At 44.5% G+C, this 19298-nt stretch overlaps 1 protein-coding gene across 3 annotated transcripts in view; it reads right to left on the reverse strand.

Annotated features, from left to right (window-relative positions):
• The window catches only part of EPG5 (ectopic P-granules 5 autophagy tethering factor), a 59644-nt gene extending 41748 nt beyond the window's left edge, over positions 1 to 17896 (reverse strand). For 2 of the 3 annotated variants that reach the window (XM_075410835.1, XM_075410834.1), the window contains exons 1-11: positions 17805 to 17896; positions 13090 to 14028; positions 10793 to 11036; positions 10137 to 10273; positions 9466 to 9573; positions 8344 to 8417; positions 6145 to 6253; positions 5518 to 5632; positions 4756 to 4906; positions 2922 to 3077; positions 2410 to 2567 (exon numbers count right to left, since the gene is read on the reverse strand). In XM_075410835.1, coding sequence (XP_075266950.1) covers positions 2410 to 2567; positions 2922 to 3077; positions 4756 to 4906; positions 5518 to 5632; positions 6145 to 6253; positions 8344 to 8417; positions 9466 to 9573; positions 10137 to 10273; positions 10793 to 11036; positions 13090 to 14028; positions 17805 to 17858 — 2245 coding nt within the window. In that variant the 5' untranslated portion in view covers positions 17859 to 17896. Of the gene's footprint in view, positions 1 to 2409; positions 2568 to 2921; positions 3078 to 4755; positions 4907 to 5517; positions 5633 to 6144; positions 6254 to 8343; positions 8418 to 9463; positions 9574 to 10136; positions 10274 to 10792; positions 11037 to 13089; positions 14029 to 17804 lie in introns of those variants that run through there. The other variant, XM_075410836.1, reaches the window with a different exon arrangement.
• Positions 17897 to 19298: the final 1402 nt, after the last annotated feature.

Raw genomic sequence — 19298 nt, forward strand, 5'->3', positions numbered from 1 at the left:
ACACCGCCACTTAGGTTACATTCTATTTTAAGGGCTTTCAAGAATTTTGCAACTGTACTTCAGCCTGAGAAGGTCAGATTTGTACAAAACATCTCATGAACAGCGCTACAGGATTGTGCAATTTAAGTAAAGAGTTTTTCCATACAATAAGATAGGCTACACTCCTGATAGATACACCAGACATACAGAGGATGTCTCACCCCTCCGTCTCCCTTTCCTAATACTACCTTTTGTCCTTACAATAGAAGTTAAAGCACTGTGGGTTTTGTTGTTGATTAGGTTTTGGATTTTTTTAAGGTAATGCAGAAGGACAAAAAAAAAAAGACTATGCCATCACTATATATAAAGCCATAGCAGAATGACCCAGCGTGGGGAAAGGATAGTGCACAGACGTTACAAACGACTATGACAGCATTTGTCATATTCGCACCATGATGTGTGCATCTGTGTTTTGTTAGACATAGACCAGCTAAGGAACAGAGAAGGGGTTTGGAGGGGAACAGAACAGCAAAAAGGAATCTGGTGAAGTTAAGGACAAAGACCATAAGCAGAGGGCAGATGGCTGGTTCCAGCCGCTGAGCACGTGTGCGCTGGACCTTCTCTGCTGAAATCTTCCCGCTTCCTGCTTCAGCTGCACCTTCCTCGTCACTGTACCTGGGGTCGCCCACGGGGTCCACACGCTGCAGACCCCGCACCAGCCTGAAACCCACCCCAAGCCACAGCATGGGACTGAAGGGTGGGAACAAGCAGTTGTCCTACCAAGTGCAGCTCCATCACTGCACTTCATTTTATCATGCTCTTTCTACCTATCCCTTAAAAGCAGCTATGCTCCCACCTCTGTATGTGCAAGCCTAAAGCTTCCATGAATTACTAAGGCTTGCTACCACTTGTAGATTCACCACTCTTAACACTTCTCAAACTTAATTTGGGAAGGGAAATCAATAAAAAAAGCTTATCTCCCAAGACAAGGTTAATGCCATGGTCTTGTACAGTATGAATTACAGGAAATTAAGTCAGCATTATATTGGTGTCAGTCAAAAGAATCTATTTCAGAAGATTAGATGGATTTCACTGAAAGAACTGTTGATATTCCCTGTCTAGACAACTGTGAAAAATAGATTGTGCTGACATAACTCATTGAGGAGAATGAAGAGGACAAAAATACCCTACATCAGCATACCAGGGACTTTAAAAACACAGAAGATAGCTAGAAGCAAAACAAAGTCTGAACAAAACAAAATAAAACTTAGTGTTTTGTACTGTCAGAGCTGCAACCCACCACATCATATCACATTCTCTTTGTTTGAGATGCAGTAAAAATTTCTTGCAATAACAAAAATAAAAAACAGTCCTGCTGAAACAGTCTGTTACTGATTTGCACTTGCCAGCCAAAACTCCGCAAAGCCTACACAGCTACAGTCTCAATAACCCTCTCCCACTCTGCATAAATTGCCTTAAATGTTAGCTGAGCTTGCACAGAGTCAATATGCTCAGTAACCTCTCAAGATCACCATTTTCTTCTGCTTCTCCATCAGAAGGCTTGGTTGATGCAGTGACAGCTATCTGGCCCACCAGCTAGCTGAAAAGTAAAACTGACTAACAGTGAGATTTGCTCTCCCTGAAGACAGCAAACATGCTGTGAAGTAGGGAGTTAGTCCGTTGTTTACCCGTATCCCTGTCAATCAAGTCCCAAAATATTTTCCATGAAGTCAAAGGGAAAGTAGCATTCCAGCTGGCTTCTGAATAACTCTGCTATAGCTGAAGCCACTGCAGTCACTGTGGAGATCAACACAGGGCAGAAGTCAAGGGGAAAGAGAAAGAAAAGGTGGCATACAGGACAAGCAAAGCATCAAAAGAAGGCATGAGGTAAGGGAAACATTCGTTGTTGTGGAAGATAAGCAGATGTCCCACAATGTAAGTTAGTGAAGCCAAAAGTAGCAAATGGGGGGGTGGGTGGGCAGGAGCAGGAAGGACGACTGGGGTGTTTATACAAATATCTACAGCTCAGTCAACAGCTCAGAAAAAAAAAACCTTAAGTGACACAAAATTCTTTATTTCAGGATTTAAATCTCACTCTCCAAATACCATCAAAGGTCAAGGTGGGACCCGACATAAGAACACACAAGATGTACCTACTGCATGGCACTCTTGCAGCGCTCTGAAGCAGCCAGTAGAAGTCACTGTCACAGAGAAAAGTAAGAGGACAGCAGATCCGCCAATTCCTGTTAAAATGAGTCTGGGCAAACAAGTGCTGGAAGCCCATGAACTGCACAAGACACTTCTCAGGCCTCTGGACCAATCATGCTGCTGAGGGCGAGTTTAACAGTGGAACTTGCAAAGAGTTAAGCCCATAGCTGATGCAGCAGTAGCCGAATTGATTAGAACTGGTTCTGAGCGTAAGACTTCTACCTTTGAGTCTTTGTTTGCAGTCAGCAGGTTGCAGAGTAGAGCAGAGCTTTTCCAGATGCTCGCTCTCCACACAGTGCATGACAAAGAATAGCCTCCAAAGCATGTTGCTGGATAAGGTTCCATAAGGCATCTCGGACATGAACAACCAGACTCCCAACCTGTTGGATTAGAAGAGGCAGATAGAGTTTCACTCTGATAAATCCCAACATTTGAAAAGGAGACATACGCCCACATCTCTGCCATGTAACAGCAACAAGAATGTGCAGATGTGTCTTAGCATCTCAAAGTCTGAGTTCACCTCATTCTGAGCAGAACAAGCCCTCAGAGCTTCAGTCAGATGCTAGAATTCAAGGCATAATTCCTCCCCATCTTCATGCTACCAATGCGCTGAAAAATCCTGCACATTGTAGCCTTGTTTAAACCATTAAGTATTTAAAGCTACTGCAGTTCTCAGTTTCAAATATCTAACACCTCCCAGATGAAGGCAGTATCAATCACCCTGGACAGCCTACCTTTTTGCCTTCAGAACATGCAGAACAGCTCTAAAAAACAGCTCATCAAACTCCAGCTGCAGCTTTTCCACAGAGTAGGGATGCACTACTGATCCATAGTGTTTATTGCTACTAACATATTGCGCCCAGTGGTCACTCACATGACAAAGTGTCATCCTACACAGCAGAATAAACAAGTTGAAGAAGGATCATTAAGAACATCATCACCATATAAAAACACAGACAAGCACAACTACATCAGAGTCTAGTCACAAGAGACAAGTTCATCCCTCTGTCATCTGGTTTCCAGAGATTTCCATATAAATAGTATTTCCCTCCTCTCTTCAGACAGGGTTAATCTAAAATTCTTGTCTCAGCCTTCCTTGGTTTTGCAGGCAATGTGTAATATTTAGTTATGCCAAATTAGTTTGTGTATGAACTTTGGAGCCTTAAGGCAATCCTGCATTTTGAAATGGCAACACACACAAAAAGCTCATACAGGATGATAGAGAAACATGAAACTATAGCAAAGAAGCCTTAATATTTTCTAGTTTTTAGTAGCCTTTAGTACTGTAACTTGTATTCCTGCATGCACAGTGATCTAACGATGTAACTGTTACACTAATCCCTGTTTTCTCATTAAGGAATGTAGTGGATGGACATAGGCACAAGCTATCACTTAGTTGTTAGACAAAATAATTAAGTGAAACAAAAGCGGTCTTGGTTCTCAGCAAATAACTGAGATAACTGTAGGATAAAAGACAGAGAGATAGCTCAGCCTTGGGAGGGCAAATGTGCCAAGCTACAGAGATAAGGAGGCACCAAGAGAGCAACAAGACCGGAGCCAAACAACCTGAAGGACATGCATGATCTTAGAACTGAGCTTGTGCAGAAACAAAGGTAAATCAGAGAACATCATGATGAAGAGGATGGGCCTTTATCTTGGGACCCCCAAAGACCACCCAAAGATGCTAACAGACATGCGTGAAAGATATTTACATAGTTCTTGGAAAAGTAATGAATATGCCAAGTAGTTCTTAGAAATATAATGAATATTTACATGTGTGATTGTATTTAACCTGAAGCAACAGGGTGTCTGGCATGCACTTTTGGAGGAGAAATCCCTTGTGCCCAGCACCGCAATACAGAATACCTGCTTAAGAGTACACTTTGTACTGTCAGGTTTTTCCTACCAGATCTTCAAATCAGGAACAATAATACTGAGAAAGTTACTGCTCCAATAACCCACAGAAAAACAAGGATTTTGTTCCTGATTTAACTGTATTGCCCTTGAAAACACACTCATAGAAGCCATACAAAATGACTGTTAGAGACTTCATAATAAAGAGCAACTCCTAGGTTTCAATTACATTTGCTTACTGCAACAATATGATTATTTTCAAGGAGCGAATTAAAAACCCTAAAAGAATTCTGGACAACAACAGAAAGCAAGTAGTAACACTGGTTATAAACAGGGGTTATTTGAGAAACTGTTTGCTGGATTTCAGTGACTTTACAAGACAAGCCTCAGCACATCTCTGATGGAAGTCAGCCTGGTGTTCCAGAGCTCACCTCACTCCTTTGTACCCAAAGCATTTAGACTCTGCAACTCTCCACTTCACAGGCAGCTTTAGAGTCCAGGACCCTGGGATTTCAGATTCCCAGATCGGCTAACTCTAAACTGACCAACTCTCCGAGCAAAATCTACCCAAGCACTTTTGAGTTTTTTGTTCTGGTTAGTGCAGTTTGGGGTTTTTCACTTGTTTGGTGCTGTGGGGTTTTTAGCAGCTCTGAACTTCAAACCAGACTGTACAAAAAAAGATTTAATCATATCACAGAGAAAATGCTGTCTTACTTGATCAGCTGACCAATTCGCTTCACAAACTGTCGGTACCGCACTCTGTTAAATGTTTCTAGTCCCGCAGCCAGAAGTTCCACTAAGGAGTTTGCAAAAGCAAAAATCTTCATCATCTCCTGGGGAGTTGTCTTTTCAGGAAAATAAGCACCTTAGGTCGAGACAGAAAAATACATCTCAAAAAAATGTGTGAATTCTGCATTTCTTTTCAAGTAACTTAACAAGCACTCAGAGCAACAATTCATCATATTGCTGGAAACAGTTCACTGTTTGTCAGCTATATAGTGCACCCAAATTTTTATTTTGATTATGAAATGAACAATAAATACCTGTTAAGTATGAAAGTACAAATAAACTATGCAGGCTGTGAGACTTCTAGCAAGCAATCATCCTCATGTACTTGTCCAGAGATTTAGCAAAATAAAGAATGAATAACTAATTGGAGAAAAAACACAGTAACATTAAAGCTGAGGGGCAAAGGGGAAAAAAATCATTCTGAAAACACACCTGTGAGTGTAACTACTGAGCAGGTCAAAACTAAGGGAAAGGACTCTTCACGTTTTGCATGCTCATATTGCTGTAAGTTTTTAAGTTCTCACACATGGCGTACACTTCCATCTCATCTGTTTAGTCTGTGAGCTATTGCATATGTTCATTGTTACTTCAGAGAATCTCATACTGCAGTAGCACTCTTGGCAGTTTCAGTCATTAATACAATTAGTGTAAGCAAAATGAAGAATAACTCTTTAGCAGCTGATTTACCTCCAGACTTAAACCCAAGGAACTGCTGAAAGAGTTCATGAAATGGAAACTGTGACAAGAGGGCAATCAAGTCATCTTCCAAAAGCAGAATCCAGCTTGTTTCAGGATCCTCATCCTATAGACAAATACAGGTATTTTTAGTATCTTTACAATAAAATGTATGGTAAAAGGATGTCACTATTGTACTAATTACAGTTTGCTTGTTAAAAAGAAAACAAAGAAAGTCCAAAGGAACTCTCCTACACACACACAAGCTCCTAAATTCCTCTTCTGTGTGTGTTTCTACTTAAAAGCCCTTATCAGCTAGGAAACAGCAGTAGAGGCAACGCTCTGCTAGTCCAACCCAGTTTCTGAAGGGAAGCACCTATTCCAACATACGTCTTCTGCCATGCTCTTTTTGCATACAATAGCTCAGATGCTTAAATTCTGTCTGTTAATACTCATTCCTGGAAGATCCACTATCTGCGCTTATATCACAGAGATAAAGGGAGACTAAAATAGATCCAAGTTTCCAATAATGCTTTTTTAACTGCAAGAGTCAGCTTTTCTTTCTTCATTTCACAAAAATCAATACAATAAGCCTGAGCAAAAGCATAAAGGCAAGAAAAAACAAGTCATTTGCTGTACCTCTTCTCCTCCTTCATCTACCAGGGTCCAGCTTCCAGATTCTTTCCCAGATGAAGACGAACTTTTCCTTTCATTTGGTTTCATATGGCACATGAAGTCCACCCGATTTCTGATTAAAAATGCAAAATCAAGTTTACAAAAAATTAGAAAACTAAAAATTCCAAATTAAGCCATCTTTTCGTTAAGAGAAGATCGTAGGAAAACAGATACGAGAACAAGCAATCATCATGTATGTCAGAAAGCTGCCTGGCAGAAAAGGACCTGGGGGTGCTGGTCAACAGCCAGCTGAACAGGAGCCAGCAGTGTGCCCAGGTGGCCAGGAAGGCCAACGGCATCCTGGCTTGTATCAGGAATGGTGTGGCCAGCAGAAGTACAGAAGTGACTGTCCCCCTGTACTCAGCACTGGTGGGGCTGCACCTGGAATACTGTGCTCAGTTTTGGGCCCCTCACTACAAGAAGGACACTGAGGTGCTGGAGTGTGTCCAGAGAAGGGCAACGAAGCTCGTGAGGGGTCTGGAGAACAGGTCCTGTGAGAGGAGTCTAAGGGAACTGGGGCTGTTCAGTCTGAAGAAGAGGAGGCTGAGGGGGTACCTTCTTGCTCTCTACAACTACCTGAAAGGAGGGTGTAGTGAGGTGGGTGTTGGTCTCTTCCCCCAAGTAACCAGCGATAGGACGAGAGGCAGTGGCCTCAAGTTGTGTCAGGGGAGGCTTAGATTGGATATTAGGAAAAATTTCTTCACCAAAAGGGTTGCAAATCGCTGGAATGGGCAGCGGTAGAGTCCCCATCCCTGGAGGTATTTAAATGATGTGGAGATGTGGCGCTTAGGGACGTGGTTTAGTGGTGGACTTGGCAGTCTTAGGTTTATGGTTGGACTCAATGATGTTAAAGACCTTTTCCAACCTAAACGATTCTATGATTCTAAACAATTCTGTGATAACCTAATACCCTCCAAGACTCGCACCAATCTGCTGTATTCAACAAACGATCTCCCAAGCAACATTCTGAACAATATAGAGGGCTACCAGCCCTGTATAGCAAGCACATCTAAATATGCAAGTAATAACACTATTCTTGCCCATGCATAAGAAAAATCCTTTAAAAAAATCAAAATAAGGATATTCCATTTCAGAAGAGGTATTCTACAACAACCCTTTAAGCTATAACCTGGTGAGTCAGCACCAAACAGGATGAGTGCAGGCCAGCTCCACCATATGACTTCCACAGCAGCATTAGCTGGACACCATGTCAACACTAGTAAGACTGGTCTTATGAACGCTGAACTACCACAACTAAAGACCTTCCAGGGAAGAGTTGCCTCAAATCAAGCCAGCTCCAGTTCCATGTATTACACCACCTTAAGTCTGGGATACTAGTCTTTGGACTCTATACCATGTAAATCCTTAAGTGTTCAGACATACCACCAAGTTAAATGAACGTGTAGAACGGTTTATATAAAAGTTAAAAACATCCAACTTGAAATATACTGGCAGAACTTCACACACAGTGCCATAAAACTCCGGCATAGTATCACCCTCCTGATCTCCTTGAATTTATACTCTGATAATATAAATGCATTACAAGCTAAGTACCAGTTGTATGACAGTGATTTCACATATCAAATTCAGAATTCAAACTTGTTCCTGACACGCAGCAGCTGTAACAGACAAGTCTCAGCTCTTTCACCAGTAAGTACAGCCATTGTAGAGGCTCTGAGTTCCTGTATCAACAGTCAAGAGCATCAGTCCAGACACCTTAAGGTAGCCCTTGTTCAAAATGCAAGCACCAAAACACTGGCAATACGCAGGCCCTCAGGATACATTTGTTTCCCCAGGCAGCTCTAGACAGGATATGTGAAAACCAAACCCTTCAAAATAATAGCCTCCAACAAACAGGACTCCCAAGGGCAAGAATTTTATTTCAGAAGCCACAGTAACAAAACACATGTGTACATCAGCCTTCACAAGCTATTTGACAGCTGAAAGCAAGCTCCATCATACTGTGCACAGTAGGAGAACGTACTGCCACAACTGCACTTGAAGATGAATGAGCACAAAGCGTTTAAATTAAACTGTAAATCTCTTCTTCGTGCCTGCTTTCATGACTTTGCCTGCAATTAACTTTCAAAGTTTTACAAGTAGATCATATATTATGTTTTCGACTCTTAAATAACCAGAATACATTTATAAAATCATACTTACTTGACAGGAGACATAAGCAAGGCAAGAGATTGCATGAAATGAAAGACACCTGATGGGTTATCCAAGACTTTTATCTGAAATTAAATGCAAAAATCTCAGTAAATCTAAATAAGTACAACACAGGCCAAACTAGCTTTATTAGAAAAAAAAAAAAATCAAATTCTGAGTTTCACATTTTTCAGTAGTTTTTTTTTCCAGACTAGAACGTGTCCATAAAAGAGAACACCCACACCCTGGAGAAAGCATTGCTACAGTGAATATTAGGAGTTTTCCAAAAGGACTACTTACAGAAATTACAGGAGAAAAAAAAAATATCTAAAGCACCAAAGAAAAGACAACTTCTCTGTTTCACGTGTACTTCTGAGCACCAGGGGGAACTGGGATGTTGAGCACAAGGGAAGTTAGGATCCTCATCACGTTAGGTTAAGAGTGGACCAAATGATCATAAAGGTCTCTTCCAACCCAAATGATTCTGCTCTATCCTTTTATTTCATTGCTTGCATTTCCCCTGTTAGTGTAATTGCAATCCTTTTCCTACAGCTAGATTTCCAACATCTTCCCCTCTTGAAGGAGCAAAAATATTCTTTGCCAGGACATCCTGGTAACTGGATATCTGCAATCCCTCCGATCTGTACAAAGTCAATTCTTGCCCTTGAAATTACCTAGCTAATAAACTTTCCAGGGAAACCACTCCTACTTCAACACGCAAGATATAAAAACCTGTTCTTCCTTATCCCTTCTACATCACAGAGCTGCCTCCAGTCTCACTTGTCTCATATACAGTTGCTGCTTCAAACCTAAATATTCTTTCCACTTCCTGGAGACCTCTCCCAAAACCTGCTGCTGCACGACACCTTCTGAAGCACACCACAACAACTTGATTCCCTTTCACAGAGCCTCTCTAAGCAAGAATGAGAAGTGTGTTTCCCTTTTAACCTGCTCATGGTTAGGCTAACACAGGTAAATACACCCCTTCACAAACCCCTCACTGTCACCATGATTCCACACACCTGGAAACACGGTGTTGGTCATGAGGGATTGACAAGGCACAAGACACTGCCCTCTCCCACCCACTCCACTCTCCATCCAACTTTCTACCAATAAAGAATTAAACATTCACACCTGAATGAGTGGACAAGCCCACTCGCTGATCCCAGCTGGACATCGAAGGATGTGGTTGAAGAGGAAGAGATGGTCACCTGGACAGCCGATCCTTTGCAACACAGACACCTAGAGGGAAGTATATTGGAATCTTGCAAACAGTTTCAAGGTTCATTCCTTTACAGTCTCGCTAACTAGAGTAATACTGTCTTTTCATTTCTCTTCCTGTGCTTTATAGCAAGCCTCAGTTTTCAGAGCAAGTTACAGGAGAACGGTATTTAAAAGCCTGCTTGCTCAGCTCATGAGCCACAAAACTTTTTCTTCAAAAAATTAATTACTCCACTATCGCATTAAAAACTAATTTATTTAGAAATCAGCAAGAATAAAAGTTTCTCAAAAATTACAAGTCTGAATAGTTATACTTTCAAAATAAGTAAAAGCATAATGAATATTAAGTCCACTTTTAGCAGTGCTGAGAGGCCTCAATAATGCCGTTGACCTCCACTGTCTTCATTAGACAAGGGAATTCATTCTAAAGATTCACTAACAGATTCCGCTCCCGAAGTAGAACAAACCCCCAAAAAAATCACTGCATGTGGGACAGTGAGAGAAACAGTAACTCCTTCACGAATGACTCCCAGATTCAGCCCACATGTTGGATCAAACAGATATATCCACGCTTACTCCCTCACCAGTCTCCGCAGCCACATGAAAAGGTCACTCTGAAACTGAGCATCTTCGATAACTCTGCGAGTGAAACTGAAAAGGACGCTGATACATTCCTTCAAGTGGCCCAAGTCTGAAGACAGATTTTCCACCTGCTTTGAAACTGTAAATTAAAAACAGAATTACAGAGTTTTGACAAGCAGCTCTCAGAGTAGTAGCATATGTAATGGGTTTGGGCCTACATAGCAAACCTGTTCTCTGTGTTTCTAGATACCAAGCTATTTCAACATAGCTGCTTGCTTAATCTGACAAACACTTACTTAGTACTTTATTTAATCTTATAATTAAGCACTGGATGCTAATTACAGGAAGAATATACTATGGTGACTCTCGTAACAGGGGCCTTCCCTCAACATAAACTTTCTAAGAACCATCATTTACCATGCACATAAACTAACAGGGAGGTGAGAGGCAAAGGGAGGACGACTAGGAAGGATAAATATCTGGGGTGGGAGGTGGACGAATACTTTAGCTAAAAGATTATATTGGCACAAACCCAAATAAGTAATGCACCTAGGATGAAAACCAAAAAGATTTCTAAGTATTAGAGCTGTGAGATTTCACATGGCCTTCCAAGAAGCAGTAAAGCAGGAACAATACCCAGCCCAGACCAGCATCACACCTTGTTCTTGATGCTGAAGAGCCACTGATCTCAGCAGGGACGAGCTGCTGAGCAACCTGTAGATGTACGACTCCACCTGCAGCCGGGACAACACCGAAGTGTACGAGTGCAGCGCCAGTGTCTGATGCACGTGCTCCGCTTTGGCTTCCAACAGCTTTTTCAGTTCCCCCAACACACTTTCATTCAGCTCCACTGTCTGGTAGCGATGGTGACCGGTCACTTTGCACTGATCTGCACAGACACCCTGAAAAGAAAGCAATCACTTCATTTAAGTGGCTTTGTCATTTTGCTGGGTCAAGTGTGCTTACAGAAGTCAACCTCAACATAAGTCTCCCCTCAACAGATTTCAACGCTTTCATAAAAGGGGCCACTTCACCAGTGGAAAAGACAAACACACTGGAACATTCTATGTACCTTTTAGAGCTGCTGGCTACTGAAGATTCCTATCCCTGACTTCTGACAAAATTGCTCTGTAAACCCTCAGTAACTCAGAATTAGAAATAGACATGAAGTGACTTGTCTATATCACTGACACATGTGAACAAAACCAGGTCTCTCTACTCCCAGGGAGTGCAACTGTTTCTCAGTTTATAGATTTCCACAAATATTTGGATCTGCTATTTTAAAGCTAAAATATGTATTGAAAAAACACAAATATTATTCTAAGCTTCTAGATCTGAATATTTGTAGCAGTTCCCCATTGTATGTTTAAAATTTTCAGAAATTAACTGCACTAAGTTTTTCCCAAACTGGAATTAAAAGCTGAGCCCAGACTTCCTCTGCCTCATGTCTAATTCTTCAGCACAAGAAAACTACACTGCATAACATTCCTGCCATTTTTCTTTGCAACCAGAAAACACGCTTCAGAGCCAGCACCTTGGAAGTTCAGCTTGAAAGTATCCCTGTGTTTCCTAAGTTAGTAGAATAAGAATTTTAAACGGGTATAACAACAACAATTTTTCCTGGACATACAATACGTACATAGTGAATTGGGATGGAATACAGCAAACTGCAAGCTTAACCAACCATGACCAGCACAGATGTAAGAATGAAGCCAAAATTGCTTTTCAGTGTAGAAAGCGATCAATACAAAACTGAGAGTCCAGCGAGGTTCAGAGATATTTCTCAGTAAACAGGAAAATATTCAAATCTGTTCAGTGGATGTCTCTCAATGTCTCAACTCTGAGGAACTGCACAGGAGAGGCACCGCACTCACAGAAACAACAGTAAAAGCCACGACATACAGAGGTATTTGTCACCCTTGGGTAACTTTGGAATCACTAAGGATGGAAAAGACCTCTAAGATCATCAAGTCCAACCATCACCCCAACACCACCAGGCCTGCTAAACCATGACCCAAAGTGCCACGTCTACACATTTTTTGAACACCTCCAGGGATGAGGACTCCACCATTGCCCTGGGCAGCCTGGTCCAATGCCTGACTGCTCTTTCAGTAAAGAAATTTTCCCTAATATCCAATGTAAACCTCCCCTGATGCAACTTGAGGCATAAACGATAACATGCTGGCTATAAACAGCATCAGAGTGCCAAAACAATTTCCTTCACTCCCACTGTAACAGCCAGCTCCAAAACAAGTAACATAGAACGAGTTTGGGGGAAAAACTGTCTGATGTGTGCCCCAAAGAATTCCCCAGACCCCTCTGATTTGCAGACAGAAAGGCTACAGAGTACCATGACCACCCTGGAAGTAGCTAAAACCACAGCAACACTTCTGGAGCCACAGTTACTGGAAATGGATGGACCCAATGCTCCTTTCTGCCTAGAGCAACAGGGTTGCCCTCGAGCATGACTCAAGCTCCTCTGCAGCTGCCACCTGACAGCAGGACAGTCAGGAATGACGTCAATGAAAATTGTCACTATGGGCAGCGGGCCAGATGGGACATCACCGCTACCACCATTCTGAAGTCCTCCTCCTCCACCACATATCCCCTGCACCTACCCGAAGCACTGTGACACAAAGTTCACCCAACACTACGGGCAGACCTGGGTGTGCACAGGCTCATCCACACTTACAGACATGAGTGACTCCAAAAGAGATCGCTAACAGAGATCCCACTACCCTACACTCGTCAGTTTAAAAATCAAACAACAAACTGTCTTAAGTCTAAACAGGATGGTACTCTGAAGTACCAGGGGTCAGTGGAGAGACAGAAAGCAAAGGCAATCATCTCCTAAAACAAAGCAGATTCAATATGACCAAATTGACAGCAAGTAAAATTAATGTCTGGAATCACACCCAAATAGTTTGGGTTCAAAAGTAGTTTCAGCAACAGCACCTGGACAGTTTTCTGCTCTTCTTTAAAGGTCCATAACCTCCCCTTCACATTTTGGCAGTCTGTCATCATAGCCTGCAGCTCCGCCTCGGCCAGCAGCAGCTGCTTCCTGCAGCGCATGTAGCTCAGGAGCAGTTCATAAAACTCGTGCCTGTCCTGATGAGCAACACTTTCAAATTCCTCCACATAGGACTCAACGTTCTCCAACCATGAACACGGCTCAAAAATTTTCAGCTGCTCTCTGGTAAATGGCACCAGTTCTGGTTCGGTTGGGAGCTCCGGGTACAGCCTTTCACTGTGCAACAGCGGTTTAACTGCCATTACGGTTGGTCTCTCATAGGACAACTCAGCTGACAAGCCTGGGTAAATCGGTTTCAATCCTGATCGCTGAACACGCATTTTGGGTTTCTCAGAATCCTGCGAAATACGAAGAGGAAGCTTCTCTGAAGAACGGACAAGAGGATTTTTAACATCTTGCACATTTTCAGTTCCTTCATCCCGTACAAAGCCCACTGCTGTCTGAGAGCCAGCAGCACTGGAATGAAAGGTACTGCTCAATAAATCAGAGTTTCCTGATCCGCTAGCAACCACCTCCACAGGGCTGTCAGGTTTGCCCAACTGGCTTTTTGCACTCTTCTCAACATCCCCCCAACATTCCTCACGGGAAGGATCAGCTTTGGACTCTTCTGTATCTGTGGGAGGCTCTTCAGTCACCAGCAAAGACCCTTCGTTTGCTGAAGACAAATTACTCTGGGGGATGTCGCACACATCATTTATAGTTTTTCCATCCTCTACTTCGTCACTGAGCTGAACTTCTGTAAAATCTCCAGGATGTTCCACTTGCACTTCACTGGCTTGAGAAGACACTTCTGCCACAGGAGGGAGGAAGACATCATCAGACTCTTGTATTTGGGATTCCTCACTACTCTTTTTCTTTTTTTCCTAGGAAAAAAAAAAAAATCAAGTGTCACTATCATGTGAATCTCTGCCCCCTTACACCCCAAATCCCACCATCACCAAAACTAGTATTTGTCAATGTCACAACTCCAAGAGCCCCTCTTAGCACATTAATTTTCATAATATCAAAGGTAAAACCAAATGCACCAAACATTGTTCTTTAGCTGCCCTTTGAAGACTGTCTATCAGTGTCTATTTTCTTGGTCAGTTCATGAAAAAAATGTTAATGTTTCTATGTAAAAAGCAATAAATATCACAGAACGGAATGTTTCATTAACACATAAAATAATAAAATAACAGGACCCTGACATCTAAAAGAGTCACTAGATTTCACCATGTTACAGGAAAAAGTTACTTTGCAATTCACATTACATTTTAAAGAAATATTTTAATGCATGGAAAATTATTTTCAAAAAAGTAATTTCAGAACAAAGAAAGTCTAGAACACACCCCTCATGACATTCTAGAACCATCACAATCACAACATCTGTACAATCAATGAAACACCCGTTTTCAATAGGTGTTACACACTAGAGATGTAGAGAAAAACTCAGCAATGATATGAAAATCATAAATCAATTATCCACTTCTAAATTAAAACCAGTTTGGGGGTAAACAGTTCCCATAAACCTAATCTAAGGTGTAGATCAGCATCTTTCCCAAAGCACAGCATGGGAAAAATTTTGCATAGGAAACCAACGGTGATTTTGTCAATTTATAAACCATTTGCCAATTAGTAAAACAAACAAAAAAAAAAGGTGCAGTGTTTTGCCAGTTTCTGTATACCTATGAGTCTATTCAGAGCAAAAATAAGAGTTAGGTTACAGCGCTCCAGTTTTGGATAATACGACAAAGAATACAGGTGAAATCAGGAAAAGCTCTCAACGGTCTTCCATGACTGGGGAAAGAGACGATATATTTGGAAATCTGCTGACAGTATCACATACACTTTCACTAAACACCTGACGTGACTTTGCCTTATGAGAGGGCATACATGAAAATCAAGGCCCTAGCTAACCTCAATCTCAAGCCTAATTTTACTTCAAACATCTCCTCGCAGCTTGTTTATAAAATTGCAACACGCTGCCTTTGTTTTCGGACTGTGCTTTCCAGTGTTTTAAAAGCTGTAAACACTCTGACCACAAAACACTTCCGACACACTCCAACGACAGCTAAAGCTGCAGGTGAGAGGTTAAAAACAGATCAGCACAATTCTTTCAACTGGGACTTACAATAAACATCTCCTTATAAATAACCCAAAGTTAGTAATTTCCACAGGATACTGTATCACCAGATCATATTTTTAACAGTGCACTGATCCACATATTTTACAAATATATGCTGGCCCTTTCCCTTCTAAAATCTAAAAGTTCCCTCTTGCAGTGCTCGTACAGAAAAAACTCCCTTTATCTTTCAGCAGCATCCTGTATTCCTTCCAAATGCCACTGCTAGATAAAACAGTTGTTTTTAAAATTTATCAAGTGCCTTTCTGCTCTCCCTTAACCAGGCAAAAAATGTCATAATGATTAACAGGGATTTCATCTAAGAAAGGATAAGAGAAATCAGGTTCTGAAGTAACACGAAAGCAAAACCTGCTGTTCTCTCTTCTGAGGTTTAGTCTTTAAGTCAAAGATGACACCAGCTCGTTACCCTTCTCCTATGCCTAACCATTTCATGGTTTAATTCTAAGATTCTCCTCTCCTAGCATGTCAGTGAATGGCACCTCAAGCTCTACGGATACCTATTTTTCAGAGAACCCCTCAGGAGTCACTGAGTGCTTCCCACCGACATGCACAGACACACAGCCTCATCTTCACCAGTTCCAGGTTCACTGGTTTTGCCACTTCACTGCGTTCCAGTCAGTCTGGTGCTACTGGTGCTGGACAAGCTTAACTTTGGGGCTATCATTTTCAGGAAGCCCTGGGCTCCGTTCCACTACTTGGCAGCTCTGCAGCTGAGCCAGCTTTTCTTCCAGCTCATGAGAATTTCAGCCTTTCAAAGGATTATGGCTGTTTCTGAGGCACAGCAATGGCAAAGTCCTTAGCATGACTGAGCCCCAAACTGCAACCTCAAACACCCCTGTGTATTAACAGAGCTGAGCATAATAACAACAAAAATATCAGGAATGGGTCATGTGTAACACTGAAGGATTCTGGATTCTCACATGTGACACCGCCAGTGAATCGTTTCACGGTGAATTACACCTGGAAGGGACGGCCAGAGACAGCGGCCACTGGAGTCACTGCACACACATCATTAATGAACATTAATGAACGACTGGTGTCATCCATGACTCACCGTCTTGCTGCAGGGAACCGATTCTCTTAAACAGCAGTCTTAAGAGGTAACTGCATTGCTCATGCTATGGGGCTGAATCAAAACAAAAACAATGACACACTTGCTCTTCTGGGACTGCTCTTCCCTCCAATCCTTACTTGCCTTGAGATCAGGAATCACAGCCACAGCTGATACGTGGATCTAACCCTTGTTTTACAAAACAGTGATCAATTAATCCATTAATTTATTTTCAGAGGGCTTTGACAGCCATGACTTCAATGCCTTTGCTCCATGTGGTGCAGTTCACAACACAAAAGAGGTTATGCAATCAAGGGAGACGTTCCCATTTTGACTCCACACTGAGGCAAAACACTTCGCAAACTACTGAAATCCTGCATAGCACAGCCACAAGGAAAGTAAAGCCTTCAGAACGCTGTCGGTACGAACATCCTGAACAAGGAACACACTAACAACAGGATTAAAAACTAGGAAACATGATACTTTACAACTGTAACATCAACTAACAAAGACGAAGAATGGAGTCCTGCGTCCAGCTCTGGAGCCCTCAGCACAGGACAGACCTGGAGCTGGTGGAGCGGGGCCAGAGGAGGCCCCAGCAATGATCTGAGGGCTGGAACCCCTCTGCTGGGAGGAAAGGCTGGGAGAGCTGGGGCTAGTCAGCCTGGAGAAGAGAATGCTGCGGGGAGAACCTTAGAGCAGCTGCCAGTACCTGAACGGGCTGCAAGAGAGCTGGAGAGGGACTTGTGACAAGGGCATGGAGCGATGAGACAAGGAGGAACGGCTTTAAACTAAAAGAGGGCAGATTTAGATTAGATGTTAGGAAGAAATTCTTTCCCATGAGGGTGGTGAGGCACTGGCCCAGGCTGCCCAGAGAAGCTGTGGCTGCCCCCTCCCTGGCAGTGTTCAAGGCCAGGTTGGATGGAGCTCTGAGCACCCTGGTGTGGTGGAAGATGTCCCTGCTGATGGCAGCGGGGTTGGAACCAGATGATCCGTAAGGTCCCTTCCACCCCAAACCACCCTGTCAAGAAACCCTGCATCTGCAACAGGCGGCCTCACGCTCCGAGCATTCCAAACCCAAACCCACACGCGAGAGCTGCTGCCAGCCCGTCGGCCCACGCTGCACCCAAACACCGCCAAACGCCGGTGACCCCACGGCTTCCCGCGCCGCACCCCGCCGCCCCTCCAGCAGGCCGCACGCCCTCGTTCGCACCCTTCACAGCGCGGGGCCTATCGCGTCCCCCCCCCCAGCTGCCAACCGCCCGAGCCCTTCCCAAGCCGCCCCCCCCCCTTCGCAAAGCAAACGGAAAGCGAGGGGCAGCCCCCGGAGACGAGACAGACACACACCCCCCCACCCCCCCGGACCAACGCCTCACGGCGCGCACCGCCCGCGCAGGCCTCAACCCCCCTCACGGCTGCGGCCGGAGCCGCCACCGGCCCCCCGCCGCCCCCTGGTCGCCCCCTACCTTCGGCCTGCTCTTGGCGCGGGCCTTGCGGGGAGCCCTCACCGCCTCAGCCATGGCCCCAGCCCGCTGCCCAGCGGCCCCGCCGGGTCGGGGAGGTGGTGGAAAAGGCGGGCCTGGCCCCACCCCCCCGGGCGCTCTCGGCCAATCAGCAGCGCGGCAGGTACGGGAGGGACGGAGGGACATACCGAGTCGCGGCGCGTTGTCTGCGGAGGGAGCCGGGAGGGGGCAGGGTTTCCCCGTAAGGATCTGTGGGGAGGCCGGGCTTCTCCCAGCGGGACTGGGAGGAGGCCAGGCTCCTCCAGAAGGACCGCAGGGAGGCCAGGCTCCTCTACAAGGATCTATGGGGAGGTCAGGCTCCTCCACAGGGCGCTATGAAGAGGCCAGGTTCCGCTATAAGGACCTGGGAGGAGGACAGGTCCCTCTAGAAGGACCTGCAGGGAGGTCAGGCTCCCCTATAAGCATCTATAGGGAGGTCAGGCTCCTCCATAGGGCCTTCTGTAGAGGCCACGTTCCCCATTAAGGTCCCTGTAAGGACCTGGGAGGAGGACAGGTTCCTCTAGAAAGACCTGAAGGGAGGTCAGGCTCCCCTATAAGGATCTATGGGGAGGTCAGGCTCCTCCACAGGGGCATGGGAGGAGGTCAGGGTCCCTTGTAAGGATTTATGGGGAGGCTAGGCTGCTGCTAGAGATAATCTGGGGTGGGAAGCCAAGCCCTTGCTGGTGAGGATTGTGCACAGGAGGTCTCTGCCTGTGCCGTGGCAGGACCTGGAAGCGCCCTTGGAGCAGGGCAGCCTGTCCTGCAGCACCTGAGGCTCCTCCGGCCCCAGCAGAGCTGCTGGCTCAGCCCAGGGGGCCAGCCACCTCCGCCCCTTCTGATCCCTGCCCTGGCACCCAGCCGTCCCCAGGGAGCCACGGATGGAGCCGAGTCCAAGCCCCACTGGGAGCAGAAGTGACGTCTCCCAGTCCCCAGACAGATGAGCCCTCACAGAGCTCAGGTCCACTTTGCAGCAGACATTGTAGCTGAGGAGTCAACGATCTTGAACAGGCCACTTCTGCTCTATTGGACCTTGTACTTAGGGCTTGAGAAACACGATACCCTGTGGTACCGGCCTTTATGGCACCTGCCTGACCTTGCATGTATATGGAAATGCACCAAGAAGTTCTCTTGTGAACATCCTTTAGGAACAGGCTTGTTTTCTTCTCAGTAATTTATAAATGAGCTCAAAGGACCAAAAAGGGAGAGCTCCATCCAATTCCACCCGAAGGCAGGGTGCCCAGCATCTGAAGGGACATAAGATTTACTATCTGTATTCCTGCTCTTATTCTGTCTTATTAAAGCAGTTGTCTTGCTAAGGCATTTGTTGTCTCTCTCTCTCCTGGGGGGCAGCCCCAGGAGGGAAGGCAGGAGCTGCACAGGTGGTTACCAGGGTCTGTAGGGAGGCCAGGCACTTCTATAGGGGTCTGGCCTCCTGCCAGACATCTGTGAGGAAGCCCA

Source organism: Opisthocomus hoazin, chromosome Z (assembly GCF_030867145.1).
Source record: "Opisthocomus hoazin isolate bOpiHoa1 chromosome Z, bOpiHoa1.hap1, whole genome shotgun sequence".
In the NCBI taxonomy this organism is placed as follows: domain Eukaryota; kingdom Metazoa; phylum Chordata; class Aves; order Opisthocomiformes; family Opisthocomidae; genus Opisthocomus; species Opisthocomus hoazin.